Source organism: Nanorana parkeri, unplaced genomic scaffold (assembly GCF_000935625.1).
Source record: "Nanorana parkeri isolate BGI_ZX_2015 unplaced genomic scaffold, ASM93562v1 scaffold141, whole genome shotgun sequence".
Lineage (NCBI taxonomy): Eukaryota > Metazoa > Chordata > Amphibia > Anura > Dicroglossidae > Nanorana > Nanorana parkeri.
The window spans coordinates 1,886,580-1,899,373 of NW_017306409.1; the positions used below are offsets into that span (position 1 = coordinate 1,886,580).

The following is a 12,794-nucleotide window of genomic DNA, read 5'->3' on the forward strand; positions in this document are numbered from 1 at the left end:
CCCAGCCAATCAGGAAGCCAGGCGCTGCGTCATTACACATCGCCCGGCTTCCTGATTGGCCAGAAAGCCGGCTCCATGCATTCTCATCACCTAGTGACGAGAAGCATGGGGACGGCTTCTCTGCTAATCGGGGTGGCGAGTCTTCACACGCTGCCCGGCTTGTCAGGAAGCAAGGTGGCGAGTCATTACATGCCGCCTGGCTTCCTGAATGGGACTTCTGGTACTCTGTATTCGGTATCGGCAAGTACCGTAAAAAATATATATATTGGTACTCGATACCAAGAAACTGGTATCGGTGCATCGCTAGTTTATTTCTCAGAGCTTAATTAGCAATAGAGCTAACACAGTAATCAGAATATTGTCGTCTGTATGAACAAAAGCAAGTTAATGTCTGTCTTTCAGGTGGAAAGTCCAGGTTACTAACAAGGGTTACAGTCTGAGGAAACCAAAGGTAATCTTTTTCCCTTCAGTGCCCTAATATCGGTTCTTCTCATGTTTTATGGACTTGAGTCTTGTGTGTATAACAACCTGGGTTTGCAATGTATGGTAAACCTTTTACAAAGGTCTATAATTTAGAATGAGAAGATGGTCAGAAATACAACTGCTGAGGTTCTCTTTCTTGAAAACTCTACAGCAAAAAGGATCAGTGGATACACAGATACCGGCAGCTGAAATTAATGACAAGTATTAAAGCTTGGCTACTCACCTTGTGCCTCCCAAGCCATGCAGGTTCACTGTTCCCTTAAACCCAGCAGTATATACTTATCTTCCTTTTGCTCCCTAACCACTCCATTCAGCTGCTGGGACAGGCTAAACCAGCTCTGTGTAGTGTTGGATCTCCAGTCAGAGCTTAAACTCGGCTATCTGTCTTTCTGCCCCTTTGTGACAATGCTGGTCCAGGCACCAGTGATGTCACATGCTCCTCTATACCTGGATGTGATGGGTATTTCCATTGCTCCCAGCATCTGAATAAGGCAGCAGGCGGGAGTAAAGGGAAGGTAAAAATATGCTTCTGGGGGACTGAACTTAAAAGTGAACCTGTGGTATTTCCCTTCCTGGGCAAAGCAAATGTTTGCTTTAAGTAAATTCAAGCTGTAGACTTTTTTTGTTATTTTTCTAGAAGGTTGCTGTTTTTGTGAGACTGTATTGGGGTTATGCATTGTTGCCATTTTTAGATTTAAATAGTGCATAGTAAAGTTACTTTTATTTCATATGTTGTGTGCTTTGGAGGCAAAACCATATGATAACATGCTATTGTATGTTGATTCTTTAGGTTTTGTCCATGAATAATTACTTCTCAATAGGTCCCGATGCCTTGATGGCTTTAAACTTCCATACACATCGAGAGAAGTCCCCGTCACTTTTTTCCAGCAGGCTTGTTAACAAGGTAGGCTGTCAGATGTTAAGAGAACCTGTCAATTTCCCGAGGTGATATATGCATTTAAAAGCTAATGCTCATACATGCCTACACGTACCCTTCTTTGTGTTCTTGAACACCCCAGGAGCTTTCAAACCTTTCATGCACATCTCGCTTTTGGACAAAAAGGTGTGGAACGTTGTGCTGAGGGAGAGCTTTGCCAGAGCTCCAAATTTGGAACTGAAAGTAGACCTTTGCATAGTTGGTGCTCTGGGTTGAGGTGCTCTTAAGTCATTTTAGAGAATCAAAAAATATATGGGAATGCACCGCTAAATGTTTCCTTTAGTATATTAGGGAAGTGTTGGGTTTGTGTTAAAGCTTAAAATTGAAATCTCTACCTTTTTTATGGTGAGGCTTGTTTCATACAGGACATTTGCCTGCACCTTCTCTAAAACGGTGTAGGTGGCTACCCTGTATGTACAGGTGGGTGCTTGTAGTGACCACGGATGGCACCGTGAACAACATAGAAATAGCAGAGATGTCGCCAGCACACCAAAAAAGTTTCAGCAAAAGTCCATTTAATGACAAGTTGCCATTCAATTACAAGCACTTTCGGGGGCCTCAAGGGTTCCCCTTCATCAGGCTCAGAATGACACGAGCCTGATGAAGGGGAACCCTTGAGGCCCCCGATGTGCTGGTGACATTTCTGCTATTCTCTAAAACTGTGTCTCCTATTATTTTGTTAGTGACATTTAATTTTAGAAGTTGCTGTTCTTTAGGTGATCTTTGCCAGTTTTGGCTGACTTTGGCCAAATTGTAAGGTGGCCACCATGTCTGTGGACCTCAGGATCAGTACAGATGTCTCTGGAGTTTGAGTATAAGGTTGGCACCATCTGTGTGTTGCTACTCCTCCAATGCCAGTCAGCTGGCTGGGGTGCTCCTGGACCAATGTGTATAACTTAACTACACTATTAGATTACAAAACTTCATGAACAGCATTACAAATCCATTGTCAGGTAAAACACTTCACTTCATATTTGCATTCAGCACTTTGCATGGATTTTAGCTTTAATGTCAGTTGCGTATGTTTACAGCTGTGACAGGATTGTGTAAATGCACCTTTTCTATTGGAGAGATACTAGCTGAACTGGCTTTTCCTCTCCTTTTATAAACTTGGTTTAAAGCTGAACTCCTGTAAAATAGCCATATGCACATAAGAAATACCTATATGAGCACTGGTTTACCTGCTAAAGAATTTGTAATTGTATTCCACCAGTCTTGTGATCCAGACCCTCTGACCAGACAGCGCATTCCAGTTGGTGGCCCCACTTTTCTCTACTGCTGTTCAGGAATAGTGCATGTAACCTTCCGGCCCCATCCTGTGCTTGGACAAAAAAGGAGTAGCAGCACACTGATCGGGGTCATCACTTTGCTCTGATCTCTTAAAAGTATGTTCATACATAGAGATATAGATATATATATATACATACACTATTTGTATTGCAATGTTTTAATTAATATATACAGCATTAAATTGTATTTTTTGTTTGCCTTAAATTTAGATTTATTTGCATCTTTTATTTTTCAGGCGGTGTATTTATTTTATGGGACCAAGGATTGCTTGATTCAAGAGTGTAAAGATCTTGACAAAAAAGTGGAGGTGAGAGTCCAGCTACCACACTGATCCTGAGGATGAATGACCTTTCTCAGGAGCCTGTAATTAAGACTGGTGTTCTCTTTAGATACTTTATATGTAGTGTCTGTCGCTGGCAGTTTGCTCTGTGTATTCGTACAAAGTCTTTCTTCTGAGTTGGGCACATTTGAAAAGAGGACTGTGGCCCGATCTTTTTTGGCCGTAGTTCTCTTTAGGGTCACAGGAGGACATTTGCTATGTCCTTCTGTGACCAAAAACTCAGCATATAGCAGGCTATTGGCTTCCATATGTTGACACCGCAGAGCCGCGCTGCAGCAATATTGTCAGGGTCCACCCCGCGACCTGATTGACAGCTGGCTCTGCCTCTAGAGAGCTGTGCCCGCTCCCTCCCCATCTCTCCCTCCAGTCAGCGCTGGAGGAACAGAGAGGGGAGGGGGAATCCGTGCAGGGAGACGGTCACCACCCTCTGCAAGGAGAAGATCATGAACTGAGTGATCAGTGGTATGTGAACGCTCAGTTCTCGATCAATAGAGCTGACATGTGAGAGCTGCATGGTCACACATCGGCTCTGACTGTTGGGATGAGTGTATTTCACTCTCCCCATAATTCTCCTTTAGCTACTGCAGATATGAGCATGCTACTAATGATGGCACCTTACACTTTACATCAATAATCTCCTCTAAAGCCCTGATGAAGGGGACATATTAAAACCTATTCGTAGGTCTGGTTTGACTTAAATCATCCCATGGCATCCATCCAGTGCTTACTCACATGAGAAGTGCTGAGGTATCGGTCATGTGGTCTTTGCCAGAGTATTTTGCCTAATCATCAGCTTGTCCTAAATACCCACCATCTGCATCAGCTGAACAACATGAGCAACAGAACTACATAACCAATGTCTCCGTATTAATGACATGACCAGGGAGCAGTATTGCAGGACAAAGATGAGTTCTTATGTTGCTTTATCTTTTTTTATAGAGACTTTGTCATAAAACTACTGCAGTATGATGTACCTGCTCCTAGAGGTTAGCAGCTTCTAATACCCGGCTCTTATGGTCACATCCTGGGCTGGTTTGAAAGGTAGAACTTGACACCTTCGAGAAGTATCAAAGTTCAACACTATCTAAGCCATCTAATGATTTCCATTGGCCTATCACTATGATGGGCTGCCTCAATGGGCAAAAAAATTGCGCAAAGGTAGCATGGAGTGTAAGCGTTGTCAGTATCAACAAGTGTCGAATTTTACCAGTCAAAACATCTTAGAATTCAGCTATAAAGGGGGAGTATTGGAGGCTGCTGCAGGTATGTGCAGGAACTTAAGAATTTTCATACAGTGGCAGAGTCTTTAAGATTTTTATAGGCTAAATGTTTAAGTAAAGCTTTTTTAGCTTACACTGCAGATTTGCTTTATAGGCTTAGTGCACTTTTGGGACCATGTTTAATGTTGCACCTATTACTAAGCTGTAAAATGAAATGCGGTTGTATTCCCCAACTCCCCACACTCAAACTCCCCCCCTTCCAACTTGCCAGAATCACAGGGCGCTTCTCTCTGCAGCATCCTTTCCACACAGCCGCGTCATCAATTCACAGCAATCTGTGAATGGGAAGATTACAAGTACCATCTACCACTGCTGCAGAGGAATTTGCAGATTGTGTTGACCCAAGTGCAGTGACATCACTGCACTTTTAGTCCATTGTTTACTTCCTCTAGCCCAGGGGTCAGCAACCTTAAACACTCAAAGCCATTTGGACACGTTTCCCACAGAAAAAAAAACACCGGGAGCCACAAAACCCTTTTGACATCTAAATGAGGATAACGCTGCATATATAATTTTTTTGCTTTTATGCTATGTATAGCATGTACTGTATATCGGTATATGTGGGCTTCGTAACGCACTGGACTCAGGGTTTACCTGAGACCCCGCAGAGCCCACCTGAGAGTGACCCTGCAGAGCACACCATAGACCCTGCAGTGCCGCATATTCCAACAGGGGGGTGCCCAGGACAGGACCTGGTGATAGTTCCACCGACGGACAGGGAGCCACTGGAGAGGGATGAAAGAGCCACATGCGGCTCCGGAGCCGCAGGTTGCTGACCCCTGCTCTAGCCCCTTAACACAAGGTCTGTACCTCCGGTATGGACCAGCGGTTAGGGATAAACAATACAGGAGCTTGTGCATTGCATCCGCTCCGCACTCATCGTGGTTGCAGTGCTCTGCAGGCTGGAATGCAAAAATGTCATAAATATTTGTTTTTTATTTTATTAATTTGGTTTCATGTATTACACTTTTGCAGAAGGTGGACTGTTCTTGTAAAGGACAAATGCCCCTCTATAACGCTCTGTACAATTTTATTAATGCCTTCTTTACCACAGCAGTACTTTTTAATAACTATTGCTGCTGGCTCGCGTATCCTAAAAATCAATTTGCAAAGTTTCTAAATGACAGAAGCCTTTTGGGAAAGTATCTCAAAGATTTACAGCTTGTCTGTGTTCATTCTCACGCAGGTTTGCTGCCAAGTGTGTGTGCTGATCTCTTGTACTTTGTAACTGCAGCTGGAGTTGGATGGAGAGAGAATCTCATTACCCAACCTGGAGGGGATCGTAGTGCTGAATATCGGTTACTGGGGAGGAGGCTGCAGGTTGTGGGAAGGCATGGGAGACGAGCCATATCCTTTATCTAGGTGAGTGTCTGTGAGATTTATATGTAGCCATGAGCAAATATTACCCCGGGTCAGCTCATCAAGACATTTTTGTTACTTTTTAAAGAAGACGAACTCTGGTCAAACAAAAAAATGTACCCTTTCAGTGGGGCTACCCCTGCACGGCAAGGGTTAAGTGCTCATTTTGTCTAGGGGGCTCAAATAAAGCTGTATTACTCACCTGATCCCCCATCCCGCTGGTTCCCTCAGGGCTGCTAGAGTGATCCCCGGAGCCTCTTCTTTCCGGGGCTACAGTGGTCTGATGAACACTGAGGTTATCACATGTTATGCAGGTCCATTGACAGGTGAGGGTGCCGAGGTACATTGCATAGCCGGGAGAGAGGTGATCGCTGACCACTGCAAGACCCAGCTTCATATGAGTAATACAAATCAAATCTTTAATTGAAATCTTTTTGCAGGTAAAGCAGCTGTGCATATATGTGTTTCAGCTGTGTATGTATCTTTCTTAAGGTGGCCATACACTGTACAACCATCGCAAGACCTTAGTCTTGCGATGGTTGTAAAGGGATTAAAAAAACGTACGATCTGCCCATCTTGGACGGGCAGATCGCACTCTCGATCATCGCAAGCCACACCCCCTGAGGGGCGGGCTTGCGATGACTGTAATGAGGGGGCGGGCTTACGCTGACTGCAAACGGTCAGTGTGCGCGTGCGCACACCGGCCCGTTCGGCAGTCGTCGAACCAGCAGGCCATCAACTCGCCGAGAATCGTACGATTCCCGGCGGGGTTTCAAACATGCTGGTTCGATGGAAGACGTGCGACCGTACAGTAGAAACGGTCGCACGCATTCCATACACTGCACGATTCTCGTACGATCGCGGGATTTCCCGCGATTCTCGTACGAGAATCGTGCAGTGTATGGGCACCTTTTATAGTTCAGCCTTAAACTGGTCGCTTGCAGTTGTTTTTTGGAGCTAAATCACAATCTTTCTAGTTTCTTCCACCACTGTCCCTTTCCTATGTCTGATCTGTAGATCTGTATATACCCCTTGTGTCCAACCTATGGCCCCAGGGCACACCTTTGGCAACTATTGTGCGGCCCTTGGAGCCCCTGCAGACAGAATGATGTTTTTCTTCCAAGGTGCCTTTTCAGTGAAGAAAGAACATTCTTTAGGTCAGATTCTAGTTTTTAGATTAGATTAGACTCTACTGTGTTTCCCCGAAAATAAGACCCTGTCTTATATATTTTTTGGGGTCAAAAAAACACACTAGGTCTTATTTTCAGGGTATTTTATTTTTTCAGGGTCCTATTTTTTTTTTTTTTAATGTACAACAATCCAAAGTTAATGCAAATCCAAAATGGCAAAGTCAAGAATAGGGTGATCAGGGCAATCAGGGGTGCCGTCCCTTTCCAAAAGCAATTTGTTAACCAATTGCTGGCCAGAATGAGTGAAGCACGCTTTCACTATGGATTCCTCACAGGCGGAGTGCATTTGGTATCACTCCGCCTGTGACAGCAGCCGGCGCTATAGAGGAAGCATCGGCTTATGCGGCTCTGCTCCCTCCGCTGCCGCCTCGCTTCCTCTGGCGCTGGATTCTCTCCTGCGGCTCTTCAAGTTCCCCCTTATGCCACCACCGGCCCTGGGAAAGGTCACAACTAGGTCTTATATTCGGGGTATGTCTTTATATTTTAGCAATTCCCCAAAATAGTACTAGGTCTTATTATCGGGGTAGGTCTTATTTTCAGGGAAACAGGGTAGCGGTTAAATAACTCAGTTTATTTCTTTCATACTATCTGATCATATATCATACTTCTCTGCTGTGTATTTCTTTGTTTAATGTGTTTATCTATTGATCTTTTATAATGGATCTTGCTGTGGCGCAAGTCATTTTTTTTATATGGAGCACCAATGTGGAAGCATGGATTTGTAAAGGGGCTGTGACCATTAGCAGTCTCAATGTGTTTCCAGTCTGACTTGCATTGCCATCGTCTCTAACAATTCCTATAGCACCTTTGCAGTCTCTGAAAATCTCCTGAAGCATGTCTGTCGTCTTTGACCATCTCCTTTTTTTTTCTGTCTGCATTCGCTGATCATTTTCTGTAGTATTCTATTTACTAAATGCAATGTGTGACCCTTGGTTATATCAGGGACCCCCTATATCAAGAATGTTGACCACCACTGGTATATACAAAAGTGTCAATTCTGTGGGTAAGCCTCCCGTCTGCTGACCACCTGTAGGCAAATAGGTTTCTCAGGCTGGACTGCATTATGCAGAAGTAAAGCTCCTAGTGAAGCTCAGAGCTGCTCTATGGTAATCTATTCAAATGAATGGATCATTTGCCAGTGGTGAGAGCCTCCATCGGACAGACATGTTGGTTTATACAATCAAATTCCCTGCTTTCTGTTCTAAAAGTGGAAACCTCTTTAAGTGAACCTGTCACCTGATTAAAGTATGTCAATCATAACAATGATCTTCTCTTATTTGCTTCCTTTTGGACCAAATAAAACCATTATAGTGTTTTTTTCTTCTGCTCACTACTCAGCAATGGTACAGTAAGGTACACTAGTGGTTCCGAGTCAAGAGCACTGTCAAAGTGCAGACATCAAGTTCTTTTTAAAATCCTGTTATTGATTTCTTTGATTGCAGACACACACACTCTAAACTGATGACTTTAAGCCTCTTTGTTGGATTTGGAGCCTACACACACCCCAACTTTTAATAGTCCAAAGCCAGCCTCTCAGTGGGCAGTATAAGATATCACATTGACTTGTTAAAGCATATCTGAGCCCAAAACCAATAATGTTCTATATTGCAGCTTAGCAATCTCTAGATGTTATGGCTGCATTAGTTTTCTTTTTTTTGTCTTTTTTTTCCCCCTATGTCAACTTTATTCCATGCAAAATGCTGATAGTGGGGTGTAGCTAGGGAAAGTCTATGTGTAAAATGTTGGGCTGTATAACGTGTCCATGTTTTTCATGTCGGAAAGTATATAAACTCATGATATGAACTGTTTTCTCTCTGGAGGCATGACGATGGGCTGCTAGAGGTGGTGGGCGTTTATGGATCATTCCACTGCGCTCAGATTCAGGTGAAGCTGGCAAACCCTGTCCGTCTTGGCCAAGCACACACTGTGAGGGTAAGTACTGAGCTGCTGTTATTTTTATGTGCATCAAGTCTGCCTGTAAAATGAATCTTGTCTCTGAGAAATGAGGCACATACCATTAAAGTAGATCTAAATAGGGAATGGTTCAATAGGGAATGGCTTAATCTCCCATCAGATCTGTTTTTCTTTGTGCCATTTGTGTCCCATTTGCGAGATTACCGTTCATTTCCTGTCCTATAGATAACATGAAGTAAGGCAAATAGTCTCCAAAGTAAGGTAAATCCAATCTGAGACAAAGAGACAGGATCTGTGTAAAGGTCCCCCAACTGCTTTATACTTGCCTCTCCAGTGCTTTCTTGGCAGTCCTTCTTATGTCCACTACAGCAGAATAACCAGTGCTTCTGGGTACGGAACCTCCTCCCATGATACAGTGGACAGAGGTCCTATACTCTGTGCTAGTGTCCAAGAATGTTCTTTTGCAATAAAGTGCCCGGGAATAGTATCCAAGCACTGGGATTTGTAATATAGTGCCCGGGAAGGGGGTAGTGTCCAAGCACTGGGATTTGTAATATAGTGCCCAGGGGTAGTGTCCAAGCACTTGGATTTGTAATATAGTGCCCAGGGGTAGTGTCCAAGCACTGGGATTTGTAATATAGGGCCCGGGCATAGTGTGCAAGCACTGGGATTTGTAATATAGTGCCCGGGAATAGTATCCAAGCACTGGGATTTGTAATATAGGGCCCGGGCATAGTGTGCAAGCACTGGGATTTGTAATATAGTGCCCGGGAATAGTATCCAAGCACTGGGATTTGTAATATAGTGCCCGGGAATAATATCCAAGCACTGGGATTTGTAATATAGTGTCCGGGGGTAGTGTCCAAGCACTGGGATATGTAATATAGTGCCTGGGAATAGTGTGCAAGCACTGGGATTTGTAATATAGTGCCCGGGAATAGTGTGCAAGCACTGGGATTTGTAATATAGTGCCCGGGAATAGTATCCAAGCACTGGGATTTGTAATATAGTGCCCGGGGGTAGTGTGCAAGCACTGGGGTTGAGCACTGTGACATGATGAAGGGGGCGACATCACTACGTCCTCTGACAACAACCGACCACAATTGCTTTGGTGGTAGCTGTGATGGAGGAAGGAGAAGCAGGGCCACAATGTACAGGTGAGTATAAAGTGGTCGGTAGGGTGGTGGGCCTTACACTGACCCTGGCACTTTCCCTGAATGGACAAGGTCTCAGGATCTCCTTAAAGGTAATCTTTTGCACAGTAAGGACCCTACTATGTAGCATTGGTGTTGAATTAGTTTTTCAGTGAATTCTCTTTCACGGTGTTATATATGTCACTGTAACTTGTTTCATGTTATTTGCAGCTAATTTTGAAGAATTCCAGAATGCCAATGCAGGTGGACGGCGAACCCTGGGCCCAGGGACCGTGCGAAGTCACCATCACTCATAAGACACACGCTCTCATGTTGTACCATGCAGGGGAACAAACTGACGACGATGACGAATACCCTTCCAGTGAGTCCGACCAAGACACCCCGCACACAAAGGCATAGGAAACCGCAGCTTAATGAGATACCGTTGAAATGCTTTCTGATACTGCAGATCCTTCTGCCTCTTCGCACTCTATATTTATTTATTTGATTTGCTCTTTATATGTTTTTTTTGTTTTTTAATATGTCATCTTTTACTGTGCAGGGGCCATGGGGGAAAGTTATTGAGCGGGGCAAAGCAGGAAGGAGGCTTCCCTTAGAGCTAAAGCTGAACCAAATACAACTTCTGCATCATCACATGATCCAGGGCTTGAGAAAACGGGGTTATTTCTTCACACTTTACTGACATAATGATATCTGCATCAGGCTGAACCGAAACACTTCTTTAACCTAGTCAGGGGTGTTTTTCAAGTAAACCTGTCAGAATTTATCATTTTAAACAGATACCAGGTCTTTTATACATTTTATAATGGCTTTAAGTTGGCTTACTTTATATTTATTTATTTATTTTAATCTGTATGTTTTTATACCTGTTTTATGTTTATTTTTGTAGTGTTTATAGAAAATCCGTGCTTTTACTGATAAACATCTACCGTATATACTCGAGTATAAGCCGTCCCGAATATAAGCCGAGGTACCTAATTTTACCAAAAAAAACTGGGAAAAAGTATTGACCCGAATATAAGCCGAGGGTGGGAAATGAGGCAGCTACTGGTAGATAGATACCATTTTTTCCCGTACTCGCCGATACCGAATACTGATACCGGAGGTCCCATTAAGGAAGCCAGGTGATGTGTAATGACACTTGCCACCCTGCTTCCTGATTAGCTGGGCGGCGTGTAATGACTCGCCACACGGCTTCACGATTAACAGAGAAGCCATCTCCATGCTCTCTCGTCACCAGGTGACAAGGGAGCATAGAGCCGGCTTCCCGGCCAATCAGGAAGCCAGGCGGCGAGTCATTACACGACACCCGGCTTCCTGAATGGCCAGGAAGGAAGCTGGCTCCATGCTCCCTCATGACCAGATGACGAGGGAGCATGAAGCCTTGGCTTTCTGGCCAATCAGGAAGCCAGGGGGCGGGTAATGACTCGCTGCCCGGCTTCCTGATTGGCCAGCTTCCCGACAAATCAGAAAGAGGGGCGACGAGTCATTACACGCTGCCTGGCTTCCTGATACCGGAAGTTCTGGTATATCCCAACTGTAATAAAAAGATACATGCAAAATCACAACACATTCCCTTTGCGTGCCCAAATGTCTCAAATTCTTTTTTAAGTGACTTGGGATCTCCCAAGCATGGCTGCATGCAGCAAGCAAAATCATTAGGGACACCAACTCACCTCCTGCTATCCAATCGTATACCTGGGCATCCAATATACTGGCACCTGATTGGATAGTGAGATTGTGAAAGACATGCCACGACTTTGTAGTCAGACGCGTGGCATCCTCTGCTTGCTGTTCATAACAATGTACTAGACATCCCAAGCCGCAGAGAAGACAATTCTGGGACAATTAAGGGTACACACGGGCATCTATTGGTGCCTCCTTTTAGTGCTGGTATCCTTCTGAAACTGAGAAATTCTAACAGATTCCAGTCACACAGGCGCAGGTTTTTTTCTTTATTATCAGAGGGGGAGAATGAATAAATGAGGTTGATTAAAAAGTTTGTCCTCACGATTAAAATAGTTCAGTTTCCATTTGTCCAGAAATGGGCCTGGCAATCCTCTGCTCTAGTGTAAAGCTTTTGTGTGAAATGCAAAATCCCAAGCATTGGAAAAGGGTCCCGGTCAGCAACCAGTTCATATAACACTCTGTGCTATGCCAAGGCTCCGCTCTCTTCAGGCTCCTGGAACACAAATTAACCTTTTTCTTGGACGAATGTGAAGGCGATCATTGTACTGTTTGTTTAACACTGGTGACTTAAAGGGTATCTCTACCCAAAAACAAAAAAATGTATATATTGCACCTTACCAGTCCTTAGATATGGCTGCTGCAGTCGTTTTCTTTTTTGGGCTCTTTTTTCCTTTATTTTCACCTGGTAATCCTTTCAATAACACTTCCTGTCCTGGGGGGGGGGCGGCATCACTCACTCCTCTGTATTAATGGAGTGAGCCATGGTTGCCACCCAGCCTGCTCTTCTGATATGTATTACAGAGATCTCTTTTACACAAGGGGTAGGGCATATGGCAGAATACAGAAGATAGCTAATAAGGAAGATAAGCCTCAGTTCAGCTCACAGGAAGTGTCATGGACACAGCGTTTCTTTGAAGATCAACAGGTATTCCCTGAACTTGCTGAAAATGTTCTGAACCTGAATGAAAACGAATGCGGCCACTTCATCTAAGGATGGGTAAGCTGCACTATATTACATTTTTGATCTTGGGTTAGATGCCCTTTAATATAGAACTCTTGGCAAAAATCATAATCTTTTATAGCTTCAGGCATTCTCCATGTTTACAGTTCAACACCCATCTTCTCCTATACCATGATAATGGACGTCATCTGTCTGAT

General features: G+C 44.0%; 1 protein-coding gene across 1 annotated transcript in view; it reads left to right on the forward strand.

The window, feature by feature from the left end:
• DGKE (diacylglycerol kinase epsilon) overlaps positions 1–10,346 on the forward strand; it is a 19,995-nt gene extending 9,649 nt beyond the window's left edge. The window contains exons 6-11 of the mRNA XM_018554069.1: positions 403–451; positions 1,274–1,387; positions 2,946–3,017; positions 5,565–5,692; positions 8,700–8,811; positions 10,158–10,346. Of these exons, the coding sequence (XP_018409571.1) occupies positions 403–451; positions 1,274–1,387; positions 2,946–3,017; positions 5,565–5,692; positions 8,700–8,811; positions 10,158–10,346 (664 nt within the window). The remainder of the gene's footprint in view (positions 1–402; positions 452–1,273; positions 1,388–2,945; positions 3,018–5,564; positions 5,693–8,699; positions 8,812–10,157) is intronic.
• Positions 10,347–12,794: the final 2,448 nt, after the last annotated feature.